The sequence below is a fragment of the Globicephala melas genome, chromosome 8 (genome assembly GCF_963455315.2).
Source record: "Globicephala melas chromosome 8, mGloMel1.2, whole genome shotgun sequence".
Classification (NCBI taxonomy): Eukaryota; Metazoa; Chordata; class Mammalia; order Artiodactyla; family Delphinidae; genus Globicephala; species Globicephala melas.
The window spans coordinates 53,761,148-53,775,253 of record NC_083321.1 but is presented as its reverse complement, the minus strand read 5'-3'; the positions used below and the strand labels follow the sequence as shown (position 1 = coordinate 53,775,253).

Below are 14,106 nucleotides of genomic sequence, written 5' to 3'. Positions count from 1 at the left end.
ATAGTGGTTATCTCTGAAGAAAAAGAAAGAAGATGGGATGAGGGAAGGGCACATAGGGGGCTAAATGTTTACCCAATGATGGCTGCTCTTAACCAAAGAATAGTCCTCCTTTATCAAGGTCATAATTCTCTTCAATTGTCAAGCTTTAAATTGGACATTCCTAGAATAGTGAGAACAAAGAATATCCATTTGATTGGCAAGCCTAATTGAATCAACTCCAGTGATCAACAGATCAACAGAATATCAGACAACAAAGACAGACTGCCCTCACATCTACTTTAAAAAAGCATGTGTGTACATGGGGACAACTTATGGAATGGGAGAAAATGCAAACAATGCAACTGACAAGGACTTAATTTCCAAAATATATAAACAGCTCATACAACTCAATATCAAAAAAACAAACAACCCAATCAAAAAATGGGCATAAGACCTAAATAGGTATTTCTCCAAAGAAGACATACAGATGGCCAATAGGCACATGAAAAGATGCTCAACATCACTAATTATTAGAGAAATGTAAATCAAAACTACAATGAGGGGCTTCCCTGGTGGCGCAGTGGTTGAGTGCCCGCCTGCCAATGCAGGGGACGCGGGTTCGTGCCCCGGTCCGGGAAGATCCCACATCCCGTGGAGCAGCTAGGCCCATGAGCCATGGCCGCTGAGCCTGCGCGTCCAGAGCCTGTGCTCCGCAACGGGAGAGGCCGCAACGGTGAGAGGCCCGCGTACCGCAAAAAAAAAAAAAAAACTACAATGAGGTATCATCACCTCACACCAATCAGAATGGCCATCATCAAAAAGTCTACAAATAATAAATGCTGGAGAGGGTGTGGAGGAAAAGGAACCCTCCTACACTGTTGGTGGGATTGTACAATAAATTGGTGCAGCCACTGAGGAGAACAGTATGGATGGTCCTTAAAAACCTAAAAATAGGGTTACCATATAATCCAGAGTCCCACTCCTGGGCATATATCCAGAAAAGACAAAAACTACCACAATGTTCATAGCAGCACTGTTTGCAACAGCCAAGACATGGAAGTAACCTAAATGTCTAGGTATCTACCTATGAGAAATGAAAATATATATCCACAAGAAGACCTGTACAAGAATGTATATCACAGCTTTATGGTTACCAAAACCTGAAAACAGCCAGGTGTGCATCAACAGGAAAATAGATAAACTATGTTACATTCATACAATGGAATACTAATTGGCAATAAAAAGGAACTACCAACACATGCAACAACATGAATATCAAAAATACTATGTGAGTGAAAGAAACCTGACACCAAATAGTAAATATTATATAATTCTACTCACATGCAGTCCTAGAATGAACAAATCTAATTTATGGTGAAGAAAAAAATCAGAACAGATAGTTGCCCTGGAGAGAAGGGGGAAGGTGAAGGTGAGAATTACAGGGAAGGGGCATGAGGAACTTTCATGTTTGATGGGTAAAGTTCTCTATCTTGATAGGGGTTTTGGTTATGCATATAAATGCACTTCTTAAAATTCAGCAAATACACACGATTTGTGCATTTACATTGAATACAAATTTTACATCCAAAGAAAAAACAGAGAATTGAACTTTAATGATATGTATGTTGAAATATTTAGAGGGAAAGTATACAGATGTTTGCAATTTACTTTAAAATGTATCAAAAAATAAAATGAATTGATAGAGAGAGGAATGGATAAATAGATATAAGATTAAAAAAAGTACTGTATACTAAAATGTTATTGGTAGGATTTAGGCAATAGGTGAATGGATAATCACTGCAAAATTCTTCTAACTTTGCTGTACATGTGAAAATATTCATTTAAAAAAGGGGCTTTTCATGCCATATTTACTATTTGGCCTTTATCCTTCAGTCAATAGAAAGTCTTCAAATGGAAACAGAAGAAGCACCTAATTCTGTAAGGAGTAATCAGTCAAGGTTTAAAGAGGTATCCACTGACTGGGAATGCAGCTACAAATGACAAGGGAACAGCAGATGCAAAAGCAATCGGGTTAAGGTTGTGCGGCACACTAGATACTCCAACTGACCTTTCCACTGAAAACATCTAAAAATTCTGGTATATTCAAAATATTCAAATAAATGAAACAAAGAAGGAAGAAAGGGAAGAGGGGTGAAGGGAGGGGAAGTCCACCAAGGTGAGGGGTCAGACAGGAGACCTCCCCAAATAAAGGTTTAACTTCCCTACCCCAATCCCTAAACTCAGTGTTTGCTCTTACGGCCTTTCAACTGTTTAAATGAGGCCCACTCACATTATTGAGGGTAATCTTCACTTAAAGTCAACTGACTGTAGGTGTTAACCACATTTACAAGATTCCTTCAGAGCAATACCTAGATCAGTATTTGATTAAGTAACTGGATACTATAGCCAAGCCAAGTTCACACATAAAACTAACCATCACAGATAGGAAGGTCACAACTATAACAAAGTAGTATTTATTTTTTAAACTTATTTTGACTAGATTCCAATTTGACTTTTATTGAGCACCTAGTATTTGCCAGGCACTTCCCTGTGCGTTTTCACATGTATCATGCCATTTAATTCTCACAACCCTACCAGATATTCATTGTTCTCATTTTATAGAAAATAAACTGGTACAAAGAATGATTAAGTGATTTGCCCAAAGTCACAATGTTCAATGGAGCAAAGTTCAGAGAGGATTCTGATTCTGACTTCAAGTCATTATGTCAGGTACTTTCCCCACAGGAAAGCATGTAGGGTTTCATGTCACCATAAACTGCTTTTGCTGTCTCTTTTGGGCTCAATCATTTTTCTGGGTCCTAAAATGTTTCTTCATGCCCTTATTTTTTTTTTGGGGGGGGGCTGCATTGGGCCTTCGTTGCTGCGTGCGGGCTTTCTCCAGTTGTGGTGAGCGGGGGCTACTCTTCGCTGTGGCGCGCGGGCTTCTCATTGCGGTGGCTTCTCTTGTTGCCGAGCACGGGCTCTAGGTGCGCGGGCTTCAGCAGTTGTGGCTCCCGGGCTCCAGAACGCAAGCTCAGTAGTTGTGGCGCACGGGCCTAGTTGCTCTGCGGCATGTGGGATCCTCCCAGACCAGGGCTCGAACCCGTGTCGCCTACATTGGCAGGCATACTCCCAACCACTGCACCACCAGGGAAGCCGCCCTTACTTATTTATTATAAAACACTCTTTGTTGCACTACCGAAAACTCTCCGGGTGAGTGTTTTTTTCCGCCCACTATGAAACAGTTGGCAAAGGAACAAGGGTAGAACCCCAAAATCAAATAAACAACTTAAAATTTCAACCTGAAATAATAGTGTACTGGACAAAACTTTAAATGTTTACTATTCTCTGTATTCCAGTTAGTAAACTTGCCCAAATTACAATTTGAGGTATTTGTTCTCCTTATTTACCCATACATCAATTACTGTTCCACTAAAATAAGTAAATAGGGACTTCTCTGCCGGTCCAGTGGTTAAGACTCTGCGCTTCCACTGCAGGGGGCATGGGTTCGATCCCTGGTTAGGGAACTAAGATCCTCCATATGCTGCACGGCGCAGCCAAAAAAAAAAAAAAAGGAAATAAATCATTTCTTCCAACAGGTGCTACCAAATGACAATTTTTCCTAGTTAAAATCTTGGATGACCTAGGTAAATGCTAAATCAAGATTAGACTTCAAACTGTACTTAGCCTTCAAGTACAGTAGTTTCTCCTAATCTGCGGTTTCACTCTCCAAGCTTTCAAATACCCATAGTCAACTGCAGTCTGAAAATATTAAATGGAAAATTCCAGAAATAAACAATTCATAAGGTTTTAACTGTGCACTGTTCTGAGTAGCATAATGAATCTTGCACCGTCCTGCTCTGTCCCACCTAGGATCCTCAGCCATCAACATCATCTGCTCCTGACATCCAACCGTCCACATCATTATGGTTCAATGATCCAGGATCACCCAAAGCAAATGAATCTCCTTCTCTGCATAATCAGAAGTTAATAGTAGCCTAACACTAGATCACAACACCTTCTCATCATGTAGGCATTTTATCATCTCAGATTATCACAATAAGGGTAAGTACAGTACAATAAGATATTTTGAGAGAGACCACATTCACATAACTTTTATTACAGTATATTGTTATAACTGTTCTATTTTATTATTAGCTGTTATTAATCTCTTATTGCGCTTAATTTATAAATTAAATTTTACCATAGGTATTTATATATATGAAAAAACACAGTACATACGGTTGACCCTTGAACAAAACAGGCTAGAACTGTGCAGATACACTTACAACTAATTACTAACTATAGACCAAAGTCTGAAAGATAGTTTGGTTTGAGCTTCGCTTAGGTATTGGGAACAAATGGAAAGAAAACTTTCTAAAATGAAAATGTAACATGTTCAATTTTAAATTCAATTTAGCTCATTACCCAGAACAATCATTTTCAAACTTCAGTTCACATGCAGTATTTTTGGCCTGTTACTGCTGAGAGCAGAGTGGAGGAGGGGGGTAGTGATCAACACCTAACTTGATTTTCAAGTTAGAAACCTAGGTTCCAGTACCAGCCCTGTGATCCTGAACAGGTCACTTATCCTTTTGAACCTGGTTCCTTACATAGAAACAGTGATAACGCTTACACTCCATAGGAAAAAAAGAATTAACAGTGTTTTTTGAACTATAAAGTCTTGCTTCTCCAAGTATAATCTCCAGACCAACAGCACTGGAGTCATCTCATAGCTTATAAGAAATGCAGAATCTAAGGCCACATTCCAGACCTACTGTACTGGAATATGAATGTTAACAAGACCTCCAGGGAATTCACATGCACATTAAAATCTGAGCAGAACTACTATAAAGCACTCTACAGACCTTAGGTATCTTCACCATAAAAAAAAAAAGTTAATTAGGAGCTCTTGTTGTTCTGAGGAAGTCCTATGACCTGGTAACCCATTAACAATATGACATCAACGATATTTGACATCATCCTCCTCAGCTCTACTATTTCCCATACTGAGAAACTACTGAATGTGGATTCTGGTCTAGGTTTCACAACTAATTGGCAATATAATCTTGAGCAAATCATGTCAACTCTCAAGGTCCTTCTCCTTGCATGTAAAATGAGAAGGTTAGACCACTAGTTACCAACCTGAGGTCCCTGGATGCACTGGGGTCTGAAAAAGTAGTAACGGAGGGAGGCAAGATAGTATGAGAGTTAAGCGCATAGCTTTAGAATCAAATGGCCCTTGGGTCCCTTAGGCTCTGCCACTTAATAGTGTTGACCTAGGGCAAGTTACTTAAACGTCTTAAACTTTAAAAGAGTTCTTATAAGGATTATAATAAGGGTTCGTATAAGATAATATACACACAGAGCTTTGCACATAGTGTCCCATAATGTTAGCTTTTATTATTTCTATTGGCTATTTTCAGTATCTCAAAAATCATATTTATCTGAAATAAGGCTGCAGTGAAATTATTATGCTCTTTTGCTTTGGACTAGAATTATATCAATATATTAAGGTAATACATTACCTTATCTCATATATCTCATATGGATCAATACAGTGTAGTAACAGTGACTAGATCTCCTCTAATTGATAGTCACATGTGCCTCTGATTATTTGAAATGGGGATAAAGTACATTAATAATTATAATTTATGTAGAAATAATAAGTTACAATTTATATAAAAATAATAATAAATTCATGGAGCCCATGACAGAAAATAATAAAATGCTTCTTCCTAATGAAAAAGTTAAAATAGACACTATGTCACCATATGATCCAGAAATTCCACTTTTGGGTTGAAGAGATATTTGTACACCCATGTCACAGCCTCACTATTCACTACAGCCAAGAGGTGGAAGCAACCCATGTGTCCATCAATGGATGAATGGATAAGCAAATGTAGTGTATACATACAATGAAATATTATTCAGCCTTTGGAAAGAAGGACATTCTAACACATGCTACAAAATGCTACATAAGGACATTATGCTAAGTGAAGTAAGCCAGTCACCAAAAACAAACAAACAAAAAAACCCACTGTTGATTCCACTTATATAAATTCATAGAGACAAAAAGCAGAAGATTGGTTGCCAGGGTCTGCGGGGGAGGAGGGAATACGGAGTTGTTAAATGGAAATGGAGTTTCAGTTTTACAAGATGAAAAGAGTTCTGGAGATTGGTTGCACAACAGTGTCAGTGTACTTAACACTACAGAACTGTACACTGAAAAATGGTTAAGATGGTAAATTTTATGTTATGTGTGTCTTTCCACAATGATTAATAAATAAATAAATACACAACCAACCAGCTAGCTAGCTGGTATGGCAGTTCTTCCAGCACTAACACTGTAAAGCCTTTACGCTTTAAGTTTTTTATAAGCACCCCTTCCTTGCATTCCAAAGCACCATATACATATGTCCATCATAGCACCCAGAACAATTTACTGGCAGTCTCTGACTGTATAAATTAAATCTAAACCCTTTGGTACACTAAATTTGACCCTTCATTTGGCCTTCATTCTTCAGTGGACTTACGGTGTTTCTGAGCTATGAGTCAGAGGCAGTGATGCTTGCTCATCAATAACCCTCAGGAAAAAGACTATCTTCCTTAAGGTGACAGGATGTCACTCCACCAGCCCACAGGACCCCATGGCCAAAAGAAGCCTGAAGCACGCTCACTTCCTTGAGGCTACTATTCAGAGAAGATAGTGGGAAGGGGCCTGAAAAAACGAAAGGAAAAGGGTGCAAGGAGGTACAAGCAGCTAGATGCCTTGAGTGGCATATGTGTACGGCAGGGGCAGCTGATTAAAGCCTCTCTAGTCTTGTGCTGCACTGGCAATGAAAGACAGACTCCTTTACCCCATCTAAGCAAATCCCATCATAAAGGTGTAAAGACTGAGGGTTGCCCTGCTTCCCTTCTGCTCAATTCCTATGAATAGGATGGGGAGAGGGGCAGCAAACCTGTGAGAAGAGACGACACCTACCTAGCTTGAATCATCCTAGCCCAAGAACAAAAGGGAGATAGCTAGATGGTCCTACCAGAAGTTACCATCCATTCTCCCCATCCATGAAAGTCTTACTAGCCAGGTTACCCCCCTCAGACTGAAGTAGCTCCTATGAAACCCATAATTAGGATTTAAAAATATTTTTTAGCTTTCTGATTAATAAACCCTCCTTTATAATATATCAAATTTTAAACATTCTTCTTTCAAATACATTTTTAGGAATGCATTTCCCTTGAAAGTAGGAAATGCCTATTTGAACTTATCTGTTCATACCTCTACAGGCTTATTAGCTACCTTGAACAGAGAGACAGTCTTTGTATAGTTTTGTATTTTAAGTCAATGACAAAATAAGTTTTCAATAAATACTTGCTGAATAAATTAAACATTCTGAAAAAAAAATTTAACCGGGTAATTCTCCCTTGAGGCCATAATTAAAACACAGAATTCCCTTCTGCTTCCCTTTAGGAAATATTTCTTCCATAAAAACGACAGCACCTGAAATTCCACTTCCTGTTACAGTGTTTCTTAGTAGAAAGAGTTGTCAGACCTATATTTGAATACCATTTCTGCCACTTAATAGCTATATGACACTGAGCAAGTTAACTTCTCTAAGACTCAGTTCTCTCCCCTATAAAATGGGGATAACACCACCTACTTACTAGGAATGTTACTAGGATTAGAAATACACAAGCAGTCTTCACTTTGCAGAGCTCTAATATGCACAAATTTCAGTTACCACAGTTTCGTTAAACAATACCAATTCCCCGACAACACAATTCAAATTTCAGTTACCATAGTATATTAACTGTGAATAACTGAATACAGTACAAACTTCACTACTAGATCTTCAATCCACAAATGACTATGTAAATAATAGAAGCACATCACGATCGGTGACTAATCAAGTCACTTCTTTTAAAGTTTGTTGGTGGATTTGGCAAAATAAATTGCAAAGGAACAACAATTAGGCCGTTGGTGGACTCCTCATCAGTAACAGTAAAAGCCAGGATACAATGGAATAATATCTTCGAAGTGCTGACAGAAAAATATCTCTCTGCCTAAATTTCTAACTACAGATAAAAGACCAGGGCAAAGTCTGTTGGTGTTTAGTCACTGCACATCTGTTATTCAGTTCATGTACAGACGGCAAAGCATGTAGCTGAGTTGCCTCCTTGTCTCCTGGTGATGAATGTATGTGACATGCTACAAAAATGGGTAATTGAAAGGTGGAACAGGCCAACAATGATGAAAGTGCAGCAAAGAAACAAAAAGTAATAGTGTTAAGGGGGTGGGGGAGGGATGGATTGGAAGTTTAGGATTAGTAGATGCAAACTATTATATAGAGAATGAATAAACAACAAGGTCCTACGGTACAGCACAGGGAACTATATTCAATATCCTGTGATAAACCATGATGAAAAAGAATATGAAAATGAATGTATATATGTATAACCAAATCACTTTGCTTTACAGTAGAAATTAATACAACATTGTAAGTCAACTATACTTCAATAAAATAAAATTTTTTTTTAAAGTAATAGTGTTGGAAATAAAATCCCAATCAAACATAAACGGAGTTATAGAAGAAATAACTGACCATGACAATGTTGACGCTGTTGCCACTCAAGAGACTAGATATGCAGCCAGAGGAACTTAGTGAAGGCAAACTTACCGACACAAATGAAGAAAGTGATTGTGAGAAAAGGATGAAGATGGAACAGAAGTGAACCAGCAAAAACTCTGCATTAAAGGAACTCTCAGAAATATTTCACATTATTGAAAGTGCAAAGAATGAAATGTTGGAACCTGATCCAAAGTTAGAAAGGAGCATGACAATCCACCAAGGCATAGAAAAAAATACTCATTCCATATCATAGGTTATATGACAAGAAGGCAAGTACTACTCAAAGTACTCTAGATAAGTTCTTCTACAAAGAAATAACACATTTTAATTCTCAATGTTTTTAATGTTTTAAATTACAGTGTACTAAATAAATATTAGTTTTAACATTTTTTTCATTTCTCCATATATTTATGACTAACAATAAGAGGATTTACAATGTTTGACAAAAATGTGTAAAGGTCATGGAATACTCATAACTTTTCTCATTGATTATGAAGATTTCTTTGCCAGGTTTTAACTTGCATGGTCATTTGTATTGTCCCATACTACCAGGCAAAGTACCTGTAACTTCTGGCACATCAAGGCACTTAGTATTTCACAACTGAAGAGAAACTGGCTACCTTTTCCCCTCATTCTTACAATCCACCCAAGCAAAAAAGGAATATGAGCTCATCTTGGATGACGTTAAGAAGACAGCGTTTCAGGTTTTTCAGTGACTGAGAACTGTTGCCATCTTTACATGCAACTCCCCAAACTTGTCCTTAGATTACCCAAAACACACACACCCCAATGCTGAAAGATAGGCTTCCTGAATAGTTATTCAATTTGTCATCTGTGATAGTATATTAGTCATGCTTGTCTTCATCCCCTGCAGGCAGGGGCAAAACAGTGAATGTGTGATAGAAGTAATATGGTGTAGCAGCTTTAGAGTCAGACCTCAACTTGAATACTACCTCTACCCCACTTTTTGCAACCTTAGATAAATTATTTGTTAGAGTTTCAATTTCCTAATCTGTGAAATAAGGATAATAATGCCTTCTTTTTGGAATTATGGTAAATATCGAAAAAGATAAGATATATGAAGTGCTTAGCAAAGTGTGGTACATAGTAAGCACTTAGATATAGCTATTATCACCATTATTATTATTATGAATATTTCTATCATTATTGTAAATATTATAATGATGATAAAGTTGAATTTGTTTTAAACACATTATTAATCAGCCTATTTTTCAAAGATCAAGTCTCTTACTCAAAGATATGATAGACACACACCACTTGCTGGCTGAGAAGGTTGACCTCAACCTCCTCCAGATCATTTTCTCCCAAGGTACAAGTGCAAAGGGCTGCCAACACTCACTCATCCTGTTCTTGCAACCCCTGATCCCTATGTCAAAACCCTCCCTGCCGGCTGCTCAGAGCTTCCTCTTCTGAGGTCGTTAAGAACTAAAGCCATTTCCCATTTCTCAGAGCTATCTGTCAGAACAGTAGTATCTTGCTGTCTCATAACTCACATGACTTAACTGTCAGTTTTCTCTTGACTCTAATCTCAGTTTTCTCTTTTGATTCTAATCCTTCATTCTAAACTAAGAGTCATTATTACCTATATTGACCCATAAAGCTGCAAAGGACCTAAAGGCCAACTAAAGCCAACCCCTTTTCTCTACCAAACAATTAATTCCCCCTAAAATATCCATGTGAGTTAGTTGAGCAAGGTCTGTTTGAACACTTTCAGTGACAGCAAGCCCTCTACCTCTCAAATCAACCCATTCAACGATTATAACTTTAAAATTTTCCCTACGTTGAAGCAAAATCTCTCCCCTTACAGGCAGTTTCCACCCATAGGCTCTAATTCCACATTCTAGAGAAATACAGAAAGCTTAACTGCTCTATATCACAGCCCATTCAACATTTTAAGAACCCTGAGTTTCATTCACTCTTCCACATTACAAATTTCTAGTTCAGAAAGCACAATTTTAAGTCCCTTCTCTCGTGGTCCTCCTCTGGACCATGTATGGGTTTGCCAACGTGATCTAACAGCAAACTGATAAAGCACTTCCTTTGCCAACATTTGAGCTGCCGAGTAATTATACTACGAATGTACCCCTTTGCCCATATTCATCCATTATCATATAAAAATTATTAATTTAAGCTAGTAGTTCAGGAAAAGTAACTCTCAGCCTAAATCGCAGTTTAAAGGGAATAGTACTGAAAGTCTTAAAAACTACCAAAAGAGTTCTCTTTTTTTTTTAATCCTAGCCAATTACTGGGAATGCAATAAAGTAGGATCAGCTGGCATGAAAGTCTTGCCTCTTTCCTACAAAGCCAAACACCTGCCTGGGACAAAGACCCAACAATGGGAAGGTTAGCTAAAAAAGAGTTTTGCTTCATGTCCTGAGAAAGTTGAGCCAATTAAAAGAAGGCAGTAATAGTGAGTCAAAAAATATCCTCTGTACCTTGCCAGAAGCAGGTACCTGAAGAAGGATCAAATGCTGCGCTCTCAAAACTTGACCACAGTAAACTACAGAAAAAGAAGTGGCAGATTTTTCCTGTTCCTAGCCTGGAAGGAACAATCATCTGGGGAAATACACACACACACACAGCACCCAAGGGGCCAGTCAGGGGCAGCAGCTGGAGGAGGATTCTTCCCCAAGTCCTCAGAAGGTGTAATCAGTGCAAGTAGCGTCCTCAGAAGAACCTTAACCTTCGTCAGGTAGTCGGAGAGGAGGCAGAGTGGAGTAGGGACTTGATCCCTTGTGCTCTTAGGAACCTGGCACGAGCCGGAAGGTACAGACTAGATGCTGCCTTCTACTCCTGGTGCAAGGAGACAGCTGAATGATCGTACTCAGAAAGGAGGTGATAGCTGGTACCCGAAAATACCCTGGGTGGGACTGGGCTGGGGGGTAAGGGTTGGGGGTCGGTATCTGAGAGCAGGAAAACCGTTCCCTAGAGGTGACCGAAGGAGGACTCACAGGAACAGAGAACGAGGAAGGGAAAGACCGCGTTTTCACGTATTTGGGGGAAGACTGAGCTAGGACCTGTTCCCTTCTCCTGTGCCCTTGCGATGAAGGTGGTGGCAGCAACAGTAGAAGCAGGTGTCCCGGGCCCTCATTCAAATTAGCCGAGTCCCCCACTGTCCCAAGCTCTACTCGGGCTGCCCCTACTTGCCCCTCAGGCAGCGAAATCCCCATTCCCAACCCTGCCCCTCAGGCTTCCCCTAAGGTCCAGCAGGGGCTCTCCACATCTCTTCCGCCCCCCAACCTCGAGGCCCCCCTCAACCCGTCCAGACCGGCCCTCCTCGCCCGCCACACTGGATTCCCCTAGCTGCTGCCTTCCTCCGCAGCATTCCCGTTCCTGTCCCCTGGCCCGGTCTCCCCACGCCACCTCCCCCGGCCAGGCCCCGTGCCTCCCCCGGCGGCCAGGTCCACCCTGTCCCTTCCTCACGCGGCGTCTCCCCTTCAGACCGGCGCCCTCCCTCCCTCGCTCCCGCCTCAGGCCGGCACCCGCACTCACAGAACTCGGCGATGTACCAGGTCACCGTGTAGTTCTCCTCGCACCAGTCCAGCGTGGAGGTCGTGGGGCCCCAGTAGCCCTCGCGGTCTCCGGCCGGAGCCATAGCGTGCGTCGCCGCCGCCGCCCAGGCGCTCCGCTCGTTGCGCTTGGTTCCGCGGATCCCCAGGCCGGCTCTGGCCCTGCTGGCGCGCTAACCTCGCGCTCCACCCGCTCTCCCTCCCCGAGGGGCGGGGCCCAGTGCCGTCAGAGACCCGCCCGGCCGGAGACCCCGCCCACCGCGGCCGGCGCAGGGCCCAGCCGGAGGGCGCCGGGACTGCCCTGCCCCCTCCTTCCCAGGGAAGGGGTGTGAGCTGGGCCACCGGCCCCGCCTCGACACGCCCTTGACTGTGGGTTGGGCGTTCCTGACATCCCCGAGGCTGTTTTCTATCTGGATGCTTGAGCTTCAGTGTGTGTGCGGCGGGGGGGGGGCGGGCGGGGTTGATTTTACTGCGGCGGGGGTGGGATGAAGTCTTCAATCAAGCCCTGGCTTGATGAAACCAGTGCAGAGAGGCACCACAGTGTCTTTCTTCGGCCGCAGGCCTGAAAAGGAGCTCAGAAACCGAATACTCCCAGCCCCACTGGGGACTCCCAGAAAATAATAATTTTCTGATAAAGGTATAAGTGTCACCTGGGAACAAAGGGAAAGGGCAACAAACCCCGGACCGAGCAAAAAGAATGGGGGGGGGGGGGCTTTGGGATCCTAAAAAGCAGTGCAGCCAGAGCACTAAAGCAGAGTTTACCTGCTTCCGTTTGGGCTTCCAAGCTCGGAAGTTTCTACCTTCTAGCAATCTATAATTGTGTCCTACTCTTAAGGCAACCAACAGCCTCCCCTACTACCAGCCTCAAAACCCTAATACTTCACAGAGCTGCTGGAAGGACCTTTTTAAAACACAAATACAACCGCCCCCTGCCCCTTGTGTTCAGTTACACCAAACTCTTCCCCAGCTCAGAATGTTTAGGGTCCACTCCCATCTTCCTGCCTTTGCTCCTGCAGTTCAGCTGGGACTGCCTGCCTTCCTCTCTTCTCCATTTAGCTAATTTCCACTGGTCCTTTAGAATCCAACTTCCTGAAACCCTCCCTGACTCTCACCCCCAAGAGCTCCCTTGACCTTTGTTCACATCCTCCAGTGATAGATACATCCTGATCTGAAAGTTTGATTTCCCTTCTTTGTGGTCCTAACACCCAGAACTCCGCCTGACCAAGCAGTTTGAAATGAAGAGTATAGTTAAGGATACAACTGCTATTTTCTAAAGAAATAAGTCAATTAAGGTGTAATTGAAGGTAAAAAAAAAAACAAGGAGAGATGAGGCACCCACACAGCCTCTCTACAAAGTGACCCTACCGGATGACAGAAGCAGAACCTTTACTTGCAGGGTGCAAATCCTAGGAATAGAGGCTGTGTTTTAATAGAAATAGTGGGATATCGAAATTTTTCTTTTGAACAGCAGACATTGAGCTTCTGCTATGTACCCTGCCTTTGGCTGAGTGCTAGGAACACATGGAGGTCAACAGTAAAGATTCAAGATGGCAGTCTCCGGAGAGATTAATAAAATTGAGGTGTGGGAAAACTTCTATTTCTAGTCATTTTTTATCTTGTCCTCTAAAATTTCTGTCTCGTGTATTCTTAATATATTAATCATAAGTGTATATAATTTATAAATGAATAAATATACATATATTTGTATACTCATAATGAATATGCAGAAATACATACTAAAAGTGATTTGCTGATGAGAGTGCAATAAAAACTGTAGAGACCACAACTGTAGACTGTGATAATACTTGCTAGGAGTAAAGCAAAAATTAAGGTTTTGCGGGAGCCCTTATGTGGAAAGAACCCCTAACTCAGCCAAATGACTCAAAGCAGGGGATGAGGTCTTGGCTAAATTAATACCTTGTCACATCAACAGTTACAGGGAGGTGGGACCTACCATGACCAGGAAA

General features: G+C 41.3%; 1 protein-coding gene across 3 annotated transcripts in view; it reads right to left on the bottom strand.

Moving 5' to 3' along the window:
* Positions 1–12,352, bottom strand: part of ACER3 (alkaline ceramidase 3) — a 191,205-nt gene extending 178,853 nt beyond the window's left edge. For 2 of the 3 annotated variants that reach the window (XM_030835995.2, XM_060303749.1), the window contains exon 1: positions 12,123–12,352. In XM_030835995.2, coding sequence (XP_030691855.1) covers positions 12,123–12,225 — 103 coding nt within the window. In that variant the 5' untranslated portion in view covers positions 12,226–12,352. The remainder of the gene's footprint in view (positions 1–12,122) is intronic. The other variant, XM_030835998.2, reaches the window with a different exon arrangement.
* Between the last annotated feature and the right edge of the window lie 1,754 nt (positions 12,353–14,106).